Below are 18,952 nucleotides of genomic sequence, written 5' to 3' on the forward strand. Positions count from 1 at the left end.
AAGTAAGAGGAGAAAGGGAAGGGGATATTAATTTCTGACAGTAGCTAGTACAAGGCTAGGTATACCATGAGCAACTGATGTGTCAATTATTATTATTTATTTATTTATTTATTCTAATTAGTTATAAATGACAGTAGAATGCATTTTGACACATCATACATAAAAGGAGTATAACTGCTCATTCTTCTGGTTGTACATGATGTAGAGTTACATAGGTTGTGTAATCATATATGCACATAGAGTAATAATGTCTGATTCATTCTACTATCATTTCTACCCCTATTCCTTCCCCTCCCTTCGCTCCCTTCTGTCTAATCCAAAGTACCTTTGTTCTCCACCCCCCACCTGGTTATTGTGAGTTAGCATCCACATATCAGAAAAAACATTTGGCCTTTGGTTCTTTGGAATTGGTTTATTTCGCTTAGCATGATATTCTCCAGTTTCATCCATTTATCACCAAATGCCATAATTTCATTTTTCTTTAAGGCTGTATATACCACAATTTCTTTATCCATCTGTCGAAGGGCACCTAGGTTGCTTCTGATGTGTCAATTATGACACCTTACTAGGTTTTGTCTTAGGTGAGTCACAAAGCTGACCCTGGGATAAGAATTTGTGTGGAAGAAAGTGATCCTATGGGGAAATTGCTGAGGAGTGTGGGAAGTAGATCAGAGACAGGAAAAATGTCAAGCAAGAATACATTTTTAGGTATGTCCCAGTCTCAGATGATCCTTAGAAAAGCTCAAAAAGCAATACGACTTCTCAGTTTATTTCATGGAAGCAAGGGAACTAGGTTTACAGGATGCAGGGGATAGAAATTGCCAAGCACTTCAGTTGCCTAAGCATGATAGATAAGCAGTTCCAGCACCACCACCTGCCATTCTTTGAATAGAGCTATGTGTGCAGGCTGTTTGAAGTTGGGAAGGTACAGAGCACCACTTCTATGATTCGGATGTTGAATGTCTCCCACAGACCCCTGTATTAAAGACTTGGTCCCAGGGTGGTGCTATTGGAAGGTATTGTGGATCTTTAGAAGGTGGAACATTATGGGAGGTCCTTAGGTCACTGGGGATGTGCCCTCAAAGAGGATTATGGGACCCCAGTCTCTTCCTCTTTCTCTTTGATTCCTGGCCATGAGATGAGAGGTTTGCTCTGTCAAGTACTTGTGCTAGTACCCTTTCTAAAGGCCCAAATCAATGAGATCATTTGATCTTAGACTGGAAACTCCAGAACTATGAGCCAAAATAAACCGTTTCATTACCTTGGGTATTTTGTTATAGTGGCGGAAAACTGACTAATCGACCACATGTCTGCAACAGACAGAAAGTCAAGACTTTCAGACCCTCCCCATTTCATTGAAATGTCAACTTAAATTTGCAAAATGGTCCTTCCTGAGGAGTTTATATTTCAGCAGAAAGATAGTTGTATGTTATGCACATATGTGCCTAAGGAATGCACAAAATGATGGATGTTATTTCAGAGATACCTCCAAAAATACTTTGTAATATAAAGTGATGGTTGCCTAGAGGAAGTTGAGGGAATATCAGGTGGAATTAGCTTTGATTCACACCCTCCTCTATTAGAAAGACTTCAATTCCTCTCTGTTTTTGTTACTGTGACCAAAAAAAAACAGACAAGAACGATTTTTTTTTTTTTTTTTTTTTTTTTTTTTTTTGGGTGCTGGGAATCGAATCCAGGGCCTTGTGCTTACAAGGCAAGCACTCTACCAACTGAGCTATCTCCCCAGCCCCAAGAACAATTGCAGAGGAGAAAAACTTTATTTGGGGCTCACAGTTCAGAATAGGCCATAGACAGCTCATTTCATTGCTCTGGGCCCAAGATGAAGCAGGACATCATGGCAAAGACTGTGGTGGAGGAAAGCAGTTCAGGACATGTCCACTAAGAAGCAGAAAGAGACCTTTAACTCAACAAGACAAAATATATACCCCAATGACACACCTCCTCCAGCCACACCCAACCTGCCTACAGTTACCACCCAGTTAATCCCTATCAGTGGATTAATGCACCAATTACGTTAAGGCTTTCACAACCCAATCATTTCATCTCTAAACTTTTCTGAATTCTCTCACACATAAGCTTTTGGGGGACACCTCTTATCTAAACTATAACATGTTCCATCTTATATACAATCAATGGCTATTCAGCCTAGCATTCAAGGTCCCTTGCAAGATACACATTCATCTACTCTCCTGCATCGGAAATTGTATATTTCATTTCTATCCTTTTAAAAACTACCTTTAAATGTTTAAACTATATGGTTTACTTTTCAAAGTCTAAATTTAGGCAAACTTTCTTTCCCTTCCAATACTCTAATTTTTTCTAATCCTAATTTTTCATGTTATTTTTGTCTTGTATTTTATTTCCATTTTTAAATGTCTCACTGAATGAGTCATTAATTATTGTTTTTTAGAATCATTGCTTTCTTAGATTTGTCAATCTGTTTACTAAATTTTTTGCACATTAGTGCCTCTTTATTTTTTATTTTTATTTATTCTTTTTAATTATAAATGACAGTATAATCTATTTTGATCTTTTAAAGTTTATTGTTTTATTATATTGATTTCTATTGCTCTAAATAAATTATTGCTCTTTAATGCACAGTGAAGCAAATTCTGTAGAGTTTAACAATTTTTTCCTATTTTGATGTATTTATACAAGCATGAAATATATCTTATTCTAATCAGGACCCCATTCTTGTGGATGATGTTAAGATTCATTGTGATGTTCATCTATGTACATAGGAAAGTTACATCAGATTCATTCTGCTATCATTCCTATTCCTATCCTTCTCCCTTCCCTTCATTCCCCTTTGTCTAATACAGTGAACTTCTATTCTTCCCCTATCACCTTGTTGTGGGTTAGCATCCACATATCAGAGAAAACATTCAAATGTTGGGGTTTGGAAGTTGGCTTATTTCACTTAGCATGGGAGTTTTCAGCTCCATCCATTTGCAGGTGAATGTTACAAAGTCACTTTTATTTATGGATGAGTAATATTCCATTGTGTATATATACACCACAGTTTCTTTATCTATTGAATGGCATCTAGATTGGTTCCATAGCTTAACTACTGTGAATTGTGCTGCTATAAATATTAATGTGACTGTGTCACTTTAGTATGTTCTGAGAATCCAGTATTAAATCCCAGTAAAATCCCTTTTTCATTCAACTCACTGAGAACCTTTTTATCTACTTTCTTGGTCTCACATCAAAGAGCAGTCTGAAAAATAACCTCCTCTACTCCACATCTTCTGAGAGTTGGCTCCATTATCACTTCTTTATTTCATTGCTTACTTTCAGGTACAGTTCTTTGATTTTTAAAGCTTTTCTTTTAAAGAATCTGTTAGTAATTCTTTCACCAGGTTAGGAGAGGATAAACTATCAAGTTGTTTTGTCTTTACTCTAGAATCATAATTTAGCTGGATGTAGAATTCTTGACTTTTCAATATAACTAATTTTGAATTTTTTTTCTTAGTCTTTGGGTTCTACTATCTTACTAATGTTATGTCTAGGAACAACTTACATAACTAGGTGTGATGAACAAAATGAGATAGGTCTTTATCCTGATGTGTTAGGGTCCTATGGAGAGACAGACCAATAATCCATGTTTAAAGATATGAGAAAGAATTAATTAAGGGAGTTGGCCAACATGATTATGGAGGCTGAGAAGTCCCATGACAGCCCATCTACAAGCTGGAGAGTCTTCCAGTAAGTGTGGCTCAGGTCAAATTCAAAGACCTTAGAACCAGGAAAGTCTATGGCATAACCATCAGTTTGAGGCTAAAAGTCTGGGACCCCTTAGGGGTTGGGGTGGGAGACTGCTGGCATATACCCTGGAACTCAGAAGCCAGCTATCCTTGATTTCTGTTGTCCAAGGTACTAGATGAAAGGTCTGTCCCACCTGTTAGAGAAAAGAGTTCATCTGCTTTTATTGGATGATGTTGAGTTGGAAGGCAAATTTTGCCCACCTAGTCCATTTAACTCACACGGTAATCTCTAGAAACAACTCACAGATATACCTAAAACAAGGCTTTACTAGGTTTCTAGAAGTTTCTTTATCCAGTTGAGTAGACACCTAAAATTTAATGTTACTCTTGGGCTATCCTATTTGAGTTAGCTTCTTCAGACTGAAATTCATGCCTTTCATCAATTCTGGAAAATTCTGAGTTATTGTCTCTTCATTTACTGCCTTTATTTAATCTCCCTTCTGGTTTTATTTCACTACAACTCTTATTTTATACTGCATATCTCTCTATAGATTTTCAATGCTTCCTTATCTTTAATCCCTCTGTGCCTCATCCTGAATAATTTTCTGAGATCCACCTTTCACTTTACCAGTTTTCCTTCATTCTCCAATTTTTTTTTCCTTTTTGCTACAACAAATTAAACCCACAGGTGCTTTACAACTGAGGTATATCCTGAGTCCTTTTGTCTTTTATTTTGAGACAGGATCCCACTAAATTTCTGAGGCTGGCCTCAAACCTATGATCCTCCTATCCCAGCCTCTGGAGTTGCCTCTTCTGTTTTTTCTCCTTCTCCTACATGTTTCATTTCTAAAAATTCTGTGTGGCTCCTTTTCTCAACTGCCTATTCTTTTTCGGTGCTCATTTTCTTTCTCTGTGTTTTCTAGTTCTTTTATCTGTCTATACTTTGTAAATGTCTTTTATTGTTTCTTTTGGATTATTTTGTTATCTCAAGATTTGGGTGTACTGATTCTCCACCTGGTGATTTCTATGTTTGTTGTTAAGTAGTCTTCATCAGGGATTGTTTTATTCTGTGAGGTTCTTTGTGTTCTCAGAATGTGTGAGGACAAGTTGTGTGTTTGTAACTACTTATTGCTCTGGAGGATTCATGGTGCAAGGACAGGTTTTCCATTATTCATTTTTAGGCTTGGGAACATCAAGGCCATGGGAGAGCATATAAATTCAACTCAACACCAACCTGTGATACAGGCCTGGGGACTTTAGTTTCTCATAGGAATTTTTTTTTTTTCTTTTCTTACCAGAGCCTAGAGCAAAAACTGATGAGCTAGCTTTCTTTCTTTCTTTCTTGCCACCTTCCCCTAAGAAAGCAAGAAAATCCTGGTTCAAAAAGGTCTAGTGGCTATCTCCTTACCCAGTGGATGTTATTATTGCCCTGATACTTCTAGGGCTTCCTCCTTCCCCTCCTGATTCTGTTGCTTATCTTTCCCCTCCTCCTTCTCTTCCTCCGGTTATCATGGGTTCTGACTTGCAAAGTTCTTGTTTTGGTTTTAGATTCCTTCCAGTTTCTGTCACTTGGGAATCTCTTTTTCTATTTCCAGCTTAGTATGCATTTAGATTTTTCTTTTTTCTTATTCAAATTTTTCCTGTGTAATGCGGTAGAGCAGCAGACATTAATATTGCTCCTTCTGAGGGTTGCTAGATCCCCTGAATTTTTCCCCCTGCCTTTCTCATTAGAATTTGGGCATCTTGGGGCAAGAAACTATAACATTATCTCTGGTCCTGAATTCCTAGCTCAGTTCCGGGCACACAACACAAAGCTTGTTAAATGATAGAAGGTGAGTCTCAAAGTTTATGCTCCAGATATATATTTCTTTGTCTTCAAGAAGAAAATTTCCTCCATCATTCTAAGCATGAATATATCCTTTTATTCTTAATAGTCAAATGAGGATGTGCAACACATGCCATTATAACACCTATGTGAATGTGTTTTTCTTTACTTAATATTCTAATGTGTTTATGCAGCAATACAGTGTGGTAGGCCTTTGGGATGCATAAGATGAGGCTCACACTGAGCTTGTGGTCTCCTTGAAGATGCTGTGGAAATCATAATCCTCACATGATCCCACAGAGAACATTCTGTTTGTCATAATTTTGTTTGTTGAGAGGACCATGTGTATTTGGGGAAAAAATAGTTAAATAGGTCTATTTGGGAATGCAGCTAAGATTCCAGAGAGCTTGAGGATGGAAAAAGCTGCTCCAAGGCAGATGAGGATGGCATTTTATTGGTTGAACCAGAAGGAGGGGAAAGAAGGAGAATGGGCAGAGGCTGTGAGAGAATGAAAGCCATCTGCTTTCTGATGTTATACCAAGATGGTACAATATTCTGGAACCTGTTCCCTGTGTACTTAAAAAGAAAACACATTTTGACAGACTTGTAATGAGATATTGGGGAATCTATAATTATGATGTGATACTTAACAAAATTTTTTCAGAAATAGATAACTGAAGCAAAGATATTGAAGCTTTGAGGAGCATAATACATAAATTTAACTGATTGGATACATATTTGAGCCATATATCCAACCATTAGAGTCATTAAAAGTCATTAATTTTATTCAAACCTCATTTTCTGACCACAGCAGTAGGTGATGGCAATGTAGCCCATAGTTGTATTCTCCATATATTGAGAACCTCATAAAGCAGATTTCTGAATGATTAATTGCCAAGTAGGGATCATAAATGGAATTATAAAATACTTGAAACCAAGTGACAATTAAGACAATACCTATTATAACTTGTGGGAGGCAGTTAAAGTTGTCCTTAGAAAGAATTACAGCCTCAGACAAATACATTAGCAAAGAAAGATTAAACTCTAGAAGTTAGAACTACAGAGAAAACACAACATTACAGTGCAATGTGGTACAGTGTAAAATAGATTCACACAAAGTGTATTTAGAAAGACAGAGGAGGGCACTTAAATCATCTTAGAGGGGACAATGGGGTAAGGAAATTCTTCCATGAGGACATGGGGGAATTAGAAAACTGAGTAGAGTAAGTGAAGGGAAAGACAGGCAAAAAGGACCACACAGACCACTTCGGTGGCTTGTAAGAGTCCAACAAGTTTTGAGAACTGCAACTAGCTCAATGTAACTAGATTCAAGGGGACAGAGAGGATGTAATATGAGATTGGGAAGTCCTGATGTTCATGAACATAGGACTTGTTTTTACAGTCATGATTTCTTCAATCATACTAAGAGATTTTAATTTTATTTTGAAGGTCATAAGGATCCACTTAACAATTTTAGGTAGGACAACCTAAGCAGATGTTGGTTCTACAGGATAAAGGAGTCTTACAGTTATTCATTTCAAAGATATTTATTGAGGGACTAGGGATGTAGCGCACTAGTAGAGTATTTACCTAACATGCCCGAGGAATTGGGTTCAATCCCCGGCACCACACACACACACACACACTCACTTATTGAGACACTATTATTGGTCTAGGCTCTGTCCTAGTCACAATTTTGTAAAGTCTAAATGCAGAAAGAGCTGCCTGTAGATCATTTTAACAAGCCAGATGAAAAATGATGGAATTTGCATTGGGCCAGTGACAGCAGCCCCTGCCTGCCTGTGGAGAGTGCATAAAGAGAATCTTGTATCTCAAGTTGGTGTAGTTCCCCTTTTCCTTCTTATGGCCTGTCTTGGGAAGTAGCTGGAACTGGACAGTATAATTCTAGGGAACAATGCCTGCCTGGAAAACATATTGCCTGGAAGAATGAATGGACTAAGGTAGGATCCCAGGGTGTAAAGAGTGCAAAAGTGTTTGCTCTTAGGGGACAGGTGATTTAAGTTCTCTGCCCTTGGCTGGGCTGAGTGTCATCCCCAGTGGAAGAGGTTTCTGCTGAGCATCTTGAGTGCTTTAAGGATTCTGACACCACCCAAGAGGAGACATATCTATTCCTACTAATCCTAAATTCTGTGGGAATATAATGCCATGAAATTAAAGAGTTACTATAGAATCTTATCCAGAGTCCTTATCCATTGGCTTAAGAATTATGGTATTGAATAATCTCTGGGGCAAAGACTTTCTGCAGTATAGCCTTCATCATGTTAAAGACCTGGAAAATGGAATCAAATACCCACTATTTCCAGTCCTGAAACAGGATATCCAAAATATCTACAATGGCAACCACAAAAAAGTACTTTCCCCATCCCAGAGAGATCTGAGCAGTATAGGTTACTATGCCAAAACCCTGGGCTCAGAGCTCTCTTAAAGAACTTGCCCCATCTCAAAGTCTTGAAATATGGGGTTGGTTCTAGGAAGATCCTAGTAGCAGAGGCATGGTAACAATGAAGGCCTGAAAGCTTGGTCTCTCTCTGGTGCAGCCAGGAAGTGAACACTCAATGGTGCAATTTGTGTGAAGACAAAATTACCTCTAATTGGAGAGCTGGGATAAAAATATCCACAATCTGTAAACAAAGTAGGTGCAGCACCCTGGAGGCACACTACTGAAGCACATAGCACTGCAGTACCTATTTACCCAGGTTGGGGCTGCCCCTCCCCCACCCTACCTGAAGGTGGTCTGACACTGAGCAGCAGTTGCTCCTGGATTTTCCTCCAAGACAATTCAGACAGTACATGTCCTTGAGGATCATCAGTGGCCCTAGCCCTGAGGCTCAGTTTAGAAAAACAGTTTCTCGCCTTCTCCCCAGTCCAGTGAATGTATTCAACAGGTTAGTAGTTAAAAAAAAAAAAAAAAAAAAAAAAAAATGTTGGTCTGTTTTATCTCATCACAAATACCTCCTGCAGGGTGTCTGGGGACTGTTGTTTACCAGCTATCCAGGACACCCTTTGTGCAGTGTCTGTAAGGGGGCTCCAGCCAAACCCTGCCTAGTCACATCATCAAAGAAAGAACCAAGATACCCTGACAGAGACAGCCTAGGTATGTACTTCACTGGGACTTAGGGTGAAGCATGGGGAAGCAAATTTTGTGTCAGGGACATCCATTATGCATGGTATTGCCCACTGTTGATTGTGGTGTTGTGTTTTAATGTATATTGGATAGTAGAGTCCCTGGCTGATAGAGGATGCAGCCCCAACAGTTTAAGTCCTGCCCTAGAATAAATGAAGGACTATCTTTAAACCCTTGTATGTAAGTATGAAATGCTTACTTAAAGATACATACATGAGCACATGAACATGTAGCCTCCTGTGAAAGGTTTACTAAGTAGCTACTAACAAGGGCCTTTCTCTAGGAAGTCACTTGATAAAAACCTAGCATGACCTTTTCCAAATGAACTACTATAATGGATAGGAATGCACAAATAAATTGAACTGCAGCATGTTACAGAGGGTTGTGTCTACTACTGTTTCCTTATGTGGGTAGGGGAGGGGAATCTTTCTATTGAAATAAAATTAAAGAAATACTTTGAAGACAAAGAGCAGGAGAGGAGAGCTGGGATAAAATGAGGGAGAACATATTTGGATATATTTCAAAAGATGGGGTTCAAATGGAGGGGAAATGAAACAACAAAGATGAGGACAAACTCCCAGCAAGTTCTGTACAGGAATGTTTTAATAGAACAATTTTTGGGTCAGAGACTTTATTCAGTCAAAGGATCCCTCTTCTCTCATTCTATGAGGGTTGACTACAGGTGATCATTCAAGGAGATAATGGTACAGTGAAGAAGCAGAAGGCCTGATCACATGACTTAAGGAATATAGCCACACCAAGAGAATAAATGCACATTGAGGTAAAACTCCTGCTTTTCTTCTCATTAAGGCTTTCCAGGAGTATTGTGATTATTTTGCCTAACCTAAACCTAAGTGGTGGTAAAGGAAAGGGGCAATAAATATTTATTGAGCACCAGTATGCTTCAGGTGTTAACCTTATGTACTCTTTCTATGAGATGAGTAATATTATTCTTATTTTACAGGCAAGGAATACAAGGTTTGGGGAAGTTAACCTTTCCCAAGGTTACAAAAAGAGACCCCTCTGTTCTGCTCAGAGGCAGGTGTCACAGGAAACCACTTCTTTCTTTGTCACTTGATTTATACTTTGTGTTTGTATTGAACAGTATTCCAAATGCTTTTGCTTAAGTACAGCAAAAATATATTTAGTTCCTTGAGCTCTTTTAACCTATTAAGTCTCAAGTTTTTAAATCTATCTGAAATTGTGGGACATGATAGGTTAAGAAATGGATCTCTCCCAAGCAGAAGGGAGATCAGTAGAATAGAGGAAGGGGTAGGGCGGAGAGGAGGGAAAAAGGAGGTACTAGGAAAAGAAATTGACAAATTATATTCTTCTATTGTGTACATATATGAATAGGTAACAACAAATACACTATTGTGAATAATTATAATGCACCAATAAAAAATAAAATCCCACTGAAATGTTAAAAAGTAAATCATTACCCTCCCACCCCCCCCCAAAAAAAAAAACCAGAAAGAAATGTATCTTTCTCTGGTAATCCACGCTTTCGAAATAAGCCTACTTGGATGGATGATGCTGAGACAGAGGCACAGACTACACACCCCTGCCCACTGAATATTTCCAGAGCTTTGCTTCTGGCCTCATTGAGTTCTGATTCCCTTCTGATCAGGGTCAGCACTCTCCAGGGAACAATGAAATCCTGAAGAACAGATTACTTCACAGCAATACGCATTACCCAGCCCCACTGTATCCAGACACGCCGCTGTTCCAGTAATGTATATCTCCACCATCAGTAATGACATTCAAACTCCATCTGTGGAGGAAAATCAATGTTTTACAATGAAGCACCTGCCATCCTCTCTCCTAGGAACCTTTGCCCCTTGTAGAATATTCATGAAGACTTTCTTTGTAATCTCTAAGTTTCAAAAGATTCCCTAAAAGAAGACCTTTTAACAGAAAGAACTATGTGCAAACACAGAAAATCTAGCAGGAGAAAAGCGACACTGGTTTCTGAAAACTATAGTCTGTCCACAGTCAGACACCATCTCACATTTCCTAAATAACCAAAATGATTTCTTTGGTTAGGTAAATATTCCTTGCCATGTGATCAGGAGATAAAAGGAGTAAAAGGGAGATGAGAGAGCAGAAAAAAAAATCGGTAGACCTAACTGGAATTTTCCTTTTTTTGATTTTTCCATTTTGTCTTTGATTAAAGGAGAGAGATCATCATTATAAAATGACTCTTACACACATTTACTTAAGATTTTGGCATATGGTGACCTGAAATGGAAAGAAGGTTTAAGAAAGAAAAGACAAATAGAATAAAAATAGGTTATTAAGTTATTTAAAAAATTTTATTTTGTCATTAGGGGATTTTTTTGGGAAGGTAACTAATTCACACTTGCGATGGTTTAGCAGTTTTAAAGATGTATGCAGAAGATCATAGTAATGGAAATTGAGGCATATCCTTAGCAACAACTTCAATCCATTTCATGTTTGTTGTCATTCATATATATAAAATTGCTATATATATTTATGTATATTTCCAAGACAATGTATGATGAAATTCTTATGCTAACTATTGAAAAATACTCATTACAGGAAACTGGCATACTAATAACTATATTCAGAAATCTGTTGTTATGTTGTTTCTGGGAGTATTAAAGATATTCTTTATATATTTGATACAATGAAAGCTTTTTTCAAGGATTTTTCACACTATTAAGTGACATTTTAAACCCTAATTCCTCTTTTGGTCTAATTTCTAGTTCATTATCCTTGTCCTCAGCTGCTTGTCTTCATAATATCCTACTCCATTTTTATTCCCTAGCTTTATTTATTGTCTCCCAATATTCGGAATTCAACGCCAAGAATTAACCCGCTATTCTACATATAAACTATTGGGTATACCATTATAATTAATTTTTTTAAATTGTAGATGGACACAATGCCTTTATTTTATTTATTTATTTTTATGTGGTGCTGAGGATCAAACCCAGTGCCTCACATGTGCTAGGCAAGTTCTCTACCACTGAGCCACAACCCCGGTCCCCATTATAATTTTGATCTACCACAGAAATGAATTGTTTTAGCAGAATATTGCTTTTATGTACATCATAGTGTATGTCTTACTAATATTTTAGGCAAATTTCAGCACTTTTGCTTTCATCACATTTGGAATCAGGGTTCCTAAAGATGTGAAGACAATAATGCTTCCAAGGTAACTGGGCTGCATCCTTAGTTGTAAAATAAGAAAAACACTAATTCCAAAATTTTAATGGAGTATTTCTTCTCAGACCTTAAGTGAAGGATTTATTCTATAGTTACAGAAATGTACCTCGCCCCACTTTTGAACGTTTCTTTACCCTCCTCCCCCCAAGTTCATTGAAAGAGATACCAAGGGCCAGGTTTAGAGCATCGCTGCCTCCATAGCAACCAGACTTCAGCTTCCTCTGTCACCATGGTGCCGGCTCGTCGGGGCCGGTGGTCGCTATGGTAACAGGGGGCGGGTTGCAGGCTCCTGGCAGACTGGACGCATGCGCGCGGGGTCGGCGAGCTACGCCGCGCGCCCGCCAGCCCCTCAGGTCCCCTCGACATGGCGCTGAGGCGGCTACCGCGACTTCGGCTCTGCGCCCGGCTCCCCGACTTCTTCCTGCTGCTGCTTTTCAGGGGTGAGTGTGTGTGTTTCTACCTTGGGGAGGGTAGGGTCTCTGGGCGATGGAAGCAGAGCGGGCCGAAGCGGATGGATCCAGTCCAGGCGGAATAGCGGTCCCAGCTCTGGGGACTCTGGGGATTCTGGGGGTCCCGGACCAGAGAGGCAGCGCGAATCTCCGGCAGGGGGTCTGAACCCGAACCCAGGACTGTGGGTAACCCGGGCAGCTGGGCCCCAGCAGTGGGCTTATTTCGGGCAGGAGGAGTAACTCCGAGCTGTGGGCCCATCCCCGGCGGGTGGGCTTGATCCCTGTTGAAGGGCCTCGTCTCTAGCTGAGAGTTCTCCGGGACGGTGGACTTAGTCTCGCATATTGGGCACGGCCTTCTGCCTGGACGGCGGCAGCTGTGGCGTGGGCTCGGAAAGTAGCTGGGAAACTGCCGAGTAGTGCGGTGTCCCGAAGTGGACAGCGAGTGGCGTTGCGAAGTACCAGCCAGGCAGAACTCCGAGGCCTGCCCGATTTCTTGATTCCAGCCAGAGCTCTGCTGATCTGCTTTTCGCCAGTCAACAAAGGAATTGAATTGGGCAAACCCAGGTTTCCTTTTCCAGAGATAAAACTGCACAATTATCAGTCCAGTACCTTCTTAGTATCTAGCCTGGTGGAGACCCCTTATCCCAAATGGCATCTAGGCCTTTTTGATCAAGGCACGCAGATAAACCAGAGATATTTGTTCATTTTCTTTCCCACTGTTTGGAATTCTCATGAGATCCGTATTTCCTTGGTTAGTTGGACAGAAGTGCTCTAATAGTTTCCATTTAGTACGTACTAATACACCCACACACACTTTCGGCACTTCAAAGCCATTATTTCATTTAGACCTTAGAACAACTGTGTGAGGTGGATTTTATTAACCTATGTTCATATTCTAATGGAGTCTATTTCCAAGACTGCCTTCAGAGTAAGTTGTGTCAAACTCATATATACTCAAAGTACTACACCAACTCTTCTTGCCTAGTAACCTTTCCAAGGTAACCAAAACTGCCATCCCTTGATGTCTTCCAGAAAATACCAATTAAAACACCAAGGAACTCTTGGGAACCGGGGTGAACAGACTTAGGAAAACAAAGGTTCTTGTGTTTGTTGCTTATTCTAGTAGGATGCTGAGGATGGTGATAGTAAAAAGTAAGCGTCTGGCACAGAAATAAGGATCAGTCTCAGTATAGTTGGTGACCATATACTTTGCTGAAAGTTACTTCCAAAACCAAATGCAATTGGGAGATAAAAGTGACCAAAGGCTAGCCAGGGGACAAGGGTGTCAGGAATGTCCAGCTCCCACTGTGTTGGTCACACTGACACTGTCCTATTCACAGACTGTAACAACTCTCTATTGTTGAAAAGATTTGTTCACATGAGAGTTTGCAGTTTTTATTGCAGAAACATTTGGTAGTTCCCTGCAGAAATGAGTTTCAATTTCATGGTTTGTTAATAATAATAATAATAATAAATGCTAAGTACTTCATGTAACTCTAACCTTTGATTTTGCCCTCTCTGAGGGGCTAATTTTGTGATTTACTTGCTATAGAGAGTTGGGATTTATCTAAAGATCAAAGGAGGAAGAATCAGGTTTTGCAGACCAGGACTAATGACATTGAATCAAGGTGGTAGAATGTATTAATCTACTTTGAAGCCACTTTGAACGGATGCAGCTCTTTTTTTTTTTTTTTTTTTTTTTTTCGGGTTGGTTTTTCCATCCTTAGGTTTATACTAAGTGTACTCTATAAATTTTTCACAGGCCTTGACAATGATGTCTTTTTTATTTTTTAGGAGTTTTTTCAATTGCTATTCAGTGTTTCCTTCTTAAAAATGTCCCTGACATAAAGACAAACATTAATAGTTAAACCTTACTGGCCTTTGTTAAAAATTTAATATGAATTCATTCATTTAATCTGATAACTCTTAAGAGTTTGTAAGTATTATTTTGCCCATTCTGTGGATGCCGGAACAGAAGTATAGAGAGATTAACTTGCCTCGGTGATAACTCATAGGTCTTAAATTGGGGATTTCCAATTTCTGTTAATCCAGTGTTTGGTTACTTATTATTCTATTGACATTGTAATTCTTATTGGATCAGTTTAACCAACTAATCAAGTGTTCAGATTTTTATCAAGCGTACTAAATAAAATATTCCTTTGTTGAATTGATGACAGGTGCTATTCGACTTTTTAAATGTTATGCTGTATGTCTCTTTTGAATAATTATCCAGTAATTACCTGTTAGGCTTTCAAATCTTTTGCTTTCCTGAAAAATTTCATTTAGAACTAAAACGATAACAGTTTGCATTTTTGGTGTAATAAAGTTTGTGTTTACAAAGTCTGAAAATAAGAATGGATAAAGAAAATTTCTGGGAAATTTTTGAGAAAATATTCTAATTCTTCCATTTATGTTGGTTTTGACTCCGGAAACGTTTTTTAGACTGGCCTATCCTTTTATATTGTATAATTATTTTTGATTACCTGACAGATATAATCATTGTCAGACTTGTGTGTTTTAAGAAAAACAAAAGAACACCTGTCCTGGGAATGAGCAGCTTTAAATCAGCTGCTCATTTCCAAATGCCTTGTTGATGTGTATTTGTTCTTGAGTACTGCAGACTAGGGAGAGTGAATGGATAGTTGCTAGAGATACTTAATCACAAGTAATTGAACTATTATATCTAGACAGATTTATCAGCCACCCAACCCCTAAGCTGTATGAAACTTGCTCTTAAGGCAGTCCCACAGCATAGATTTAAATCAGTTCTTTTGAAAGAAAGTAGATTTTTATCAAGCATACTTTCTGAGGTGGCCACAGAGTGTAACAGAAGGAGCTATGGGTTTAGTGCATTCAACTAGCAGCTGTTAGAGATATGATATTGGCAAATTCCTTCTTCATAAATTCTTTGAATTTTTTTGAAGCACTAGTGGGATAAAAGGAAATATGTGTGAATGAAGTTAGGATGTGTAGTGTCTGCTGAAGGATACCCTAGTTATGAAGTTCTCTTTTAAGATGTTTTTAGAATCAGATGGTATGAAAGTGATGCTGTTAGGGTTGAATGCAAATTTAAAATTTTTATACCTTCTGAATTCTAGTGTATTTGTAGTATCTTCTCTGGAGTATAAAGAGATCATGAAAAAAAAGTTTGAGCACGCATATTCTTTTTACACTCAGTTTACCAAGGACAGTATTCACTATGGTACTGTATATGGAAAGCCTTAATTTACTGCCTCTTTGCCACATGTCATGGCACACTAACTTTCTGAGAGTTAGTCCTGTCTTCTGATGTTCTGTTAATCCAGTTTTCTCGTGTGGTGTGTTGGTATGTTTTCTTTGTTTTTAAGTAGTATCTTTCATGTGTTATATAGTACATTTCCTATGAATAGGTAATATGTGTAGGAGTTGCAGCGCTGCTTGTGTAGAAAATTAAACTTTTTAATACAATTAGTACCATATAAGTATTTTTTACTATGTCTTCTTTCATTTACAAAGTATCCTAAGACTTTTTGTAGTTCCCACAAATTATTGCTAAGATCAGATTCTACCATATCCATCCTGTCTGCTGTGTTTAACAGCCTCAGTGCATGTTGATCCTTCATGGCTCTAAACAAGCGTATATCTTAGTCTATAGTCAGTGCAGAAGACTTTTTTTTTCTTAGTAGTTGTGATATACTAGGCCCTGCTTTCCATGCTGAGGGTGCAAAATGAACAAAGCCCCCCTTCCTTGAAGAGCCAGAGTGACTGCATACTGAGTTAAACCAAGCTTTAGTTTTGTTGGATGTGAGTGCATTGTATCTTCTCAAGGATATTAAAACTTTCTTGGGAACAGATGCTGAATTTAATTTCTTTTTTATCTTTCCAGAGGTGACACTAGTAAATATATCACTTGAAAGTCAGTTAATAGTTTTGAAATATTCTCTATGTGTCTAGGCATTTTTAAATGTATGTCTTAGTTTTAGTGGTCTTAGGAACTTTGGGAAAGTTTCAGTTTTTACTACAATAATTGTTAAGGGATAAAGAGTAATTATATCTTGACTTACTTAATTTCATAGTCTTCTTTCTGCCATTTCTCCTGTGCACTTACAAGGTTAAGAAGAAAAACATGGAGAAATACTTATAAGTTGATACAAGCTATAGGTACTACTAGTATATGTAATTACATAAAGCATCAGAGGAAAAACCTGGAAGAAAGTGTACCAAAATGTAGGTAGGTTGTCTTTCAGAATGGTAGGCTGTTTCTACTGTTTTGTTTTCCTATCTGATTCTTTTATCCTTTTGTCTGTTTTTCCAGTTTTCTTTAATGTGAGAATGTTTATTTTATATTGAAATAATCACATCTTGTTTTGGTTTCTAGTAGATAAAATAGTGGAATTTTAAATTTGGCACTAGTAATGGAACACTTAATTTGTTTAGTTTAATGTGATAGCATGTGGATTGTGCCTTTTTCTAGCTTCTTAATGTCAGCCACATTGGATGAAAGAAGAGCTGACTTGAAGTTCAGTTGTTTAATCATGTATTCTTTGTGATTTGTTGAAGAGATTGTTTGGTGCTGGCTTTTGGATTACAGAGCCAGCTGTGACATCACCAACAAATGGTTAATTGGAAAACTGAAAGAGAGCTGCTGTGAGAATCCTCCCCACTTATTTTTGAACAAACAAAATAATCTGAGTAATTGCTTTGTTCTACCTCTTCAGAGTTCACTATTTATTGAGCACTTACTGTGTGTCAGCCAGACAACTCCTGGAGGAGGATCTCTGTTCTCTTCCTTTCAGGTGATAAGAATACAAGTTAAATTAGTTTACACTGAAAGTGTTGGAAAGGTGTTTTCCTGAAGTGAGCCATCACCTAATGGACCCCATCACTTTTCCTGCCCAACATGAACTTCCTTGTTGGATATCTTTCTCCAACAAAAATATTTAATGTCTTTAGAATTAAGTGCAGCTGTCTGGAGGCTTACAGAGAATGAAAATACTGACAGCTGCTTTTCTTTATCTTTTTTTTTTTTTTTTTTTTTTTTTTTTTTTTTTTTGCCCATGTTTTCCTCTAAAGCATCTCTACCAGAGTTCTGAAACTTTAATTTTTAAAAATTTTTTATTGATTTATTTTGTAGTAGTGGGAGTTGAACCCAGGGGCACTTACCATTGAGCCATATCCCCAGTTCTTTTTATTTTTTATTTTAAGACAGGATCTCACTAAGTTGTCATAACCGATCTTAAACTTGTGATCCTCCTGCCTTAGCCTCCAAGTAACTGGAATTACAGGTGAGGGCCAGCATGCTCAGCAAGAATTCTGAAACTTTTAATCATCCAGCTCATATTTATTTGGTAGTCTCCATTCGCATGGCAGTAAAGGCTTCAACGCACAAAACAGAAGTTTAAAATAATGCTGCCTTCAACTGGAAGGAATGGGCAGTTTAGATAGTTTAAACAGCCTTTGGGTAAATATTTTATGTATTTCGAAGTGAGAATAATTACTCTGGGCTTCTGTGGCAGAGAAGAATTTTAAGAATGAGTTGGACTCTTAGTGATAATTTTGATTTACATAAGCACAGATTTGTGGAAATTGAAGCGTTGAGAACCAGAAAAGTAGAGGAAATATATGAGCTAGTATAAATAATATAAACTAATAGTATTCCCAAGCCTGTTCTTGGAAATACATATATGGTTATTTGGGGATAGTGAGTTATTATATGATAAATAATAGCAACTCCCAGTTATTAACCATGTGTCAGGCATTGTACTGATTGCTTTATCTGGTATCTTAGTAAGTTCAGACTACTTTAACTGATACCACAAACTTAAGAGTCTGGGATGAACAGGCACTACCATGTGCAGTTCCTGTGAGGTTCCCTTTCCTGGCTTGCAGGAAGTCCTAGACTGCTGTGTCCTCATTTGGTGGAGTGAGAGAGTGCTCTGATATCTTTTCTTCTAAGGACCATTAATTCCACGATGGGCTCTCTACCCTTATGACCTCATCTAAACCTAATTACCTTCAAAAGTCTCCACCTTCTAATAGTATTACATTAGGGGTTAGGATTTCAACAGGAATTTGAGAGGGACACAGACATTTAGTCCATAGCACCTGAACTGTCTTAATTGATCTCATTTTGCGGATATGGAATCTGAGGCTTGGGCAGGCTAATTACTTGGCCAAAGTCACTCATAAATAATGAGCTAGGTTGTCCATCACAGAGCACATTAGCAAGTAACTAGATTGCGAAGCACTTTAAATAATAGCCTAAGAAATTTGGACTGTATTGTTTACAGTATATAAATTCATTTGTCAGTTTAAAGCAGGGAAGTTAAATGATCAAAATGTAATCAAGAATATAGAAAAGAAAGGTCAGTTAGGAAACTGTTAGAGTAGTTCCAGGTAACATCGTGTACTGAAAATCTCTTGATGTTGAACTAGTTTTTATATATAGTGCCTATGGGGAATATGTTCTAAGACCCCAAGTGATGCCTGAAACTGCAGATAGTACCAAACCCTGTATATACAATTGTTTTAGTCAGCTATTTTGCTGTTGTGATCATAGACCTGACAATAATTTTAGAGGAGGAAAAATTTTTTAATGCTCACAGACCTCAATCCATACGTAGCTGGCTCCATT

At 38.1% G+C, this 18,952-nt stretch overlaps 1 protein-coding gene across 1 annotated transcript in view; it reads left to right on the forward strand.

Annotated features, from left to right (window-relative positions):
• Positions 1-7,780: 7,780 nt before the first annotated feature.
• Jam3 (junctional adhesion molecule 3) overlaps positions 7,781-18,952 on the forward strand; it is a 75,465-nt gene continuing 64,293 nt past the window's right edge. The window contains exons 1-2 of the mRNA XM_047518051.1: positions 7,781-7,924; positions 12,162-12,330. Of these exons, the coding sequence (XP_047374007.1) occupies positions 7,781-7,924; positions 12,162-12,330 (313 nt within the window). The remainder of the gene's footprint in view (positions 7,925-12,161; positions 12,331-18,952) is intronic.

Source organism: Sciurus carolinensis, chromosome 11, assembly GCF_902686445.1.
Source record: "Sciurus carolinensis chromosome 11, mSciCar1.2, whole genome shotgun sequence".
In the NCBI taxonomy this organism is placed as follows: Eukaryota; Metazoa; Chordata; class Mammalia; order Rodentia; family Sciuridae; genus Sciurus; species Sciurus carolinensis.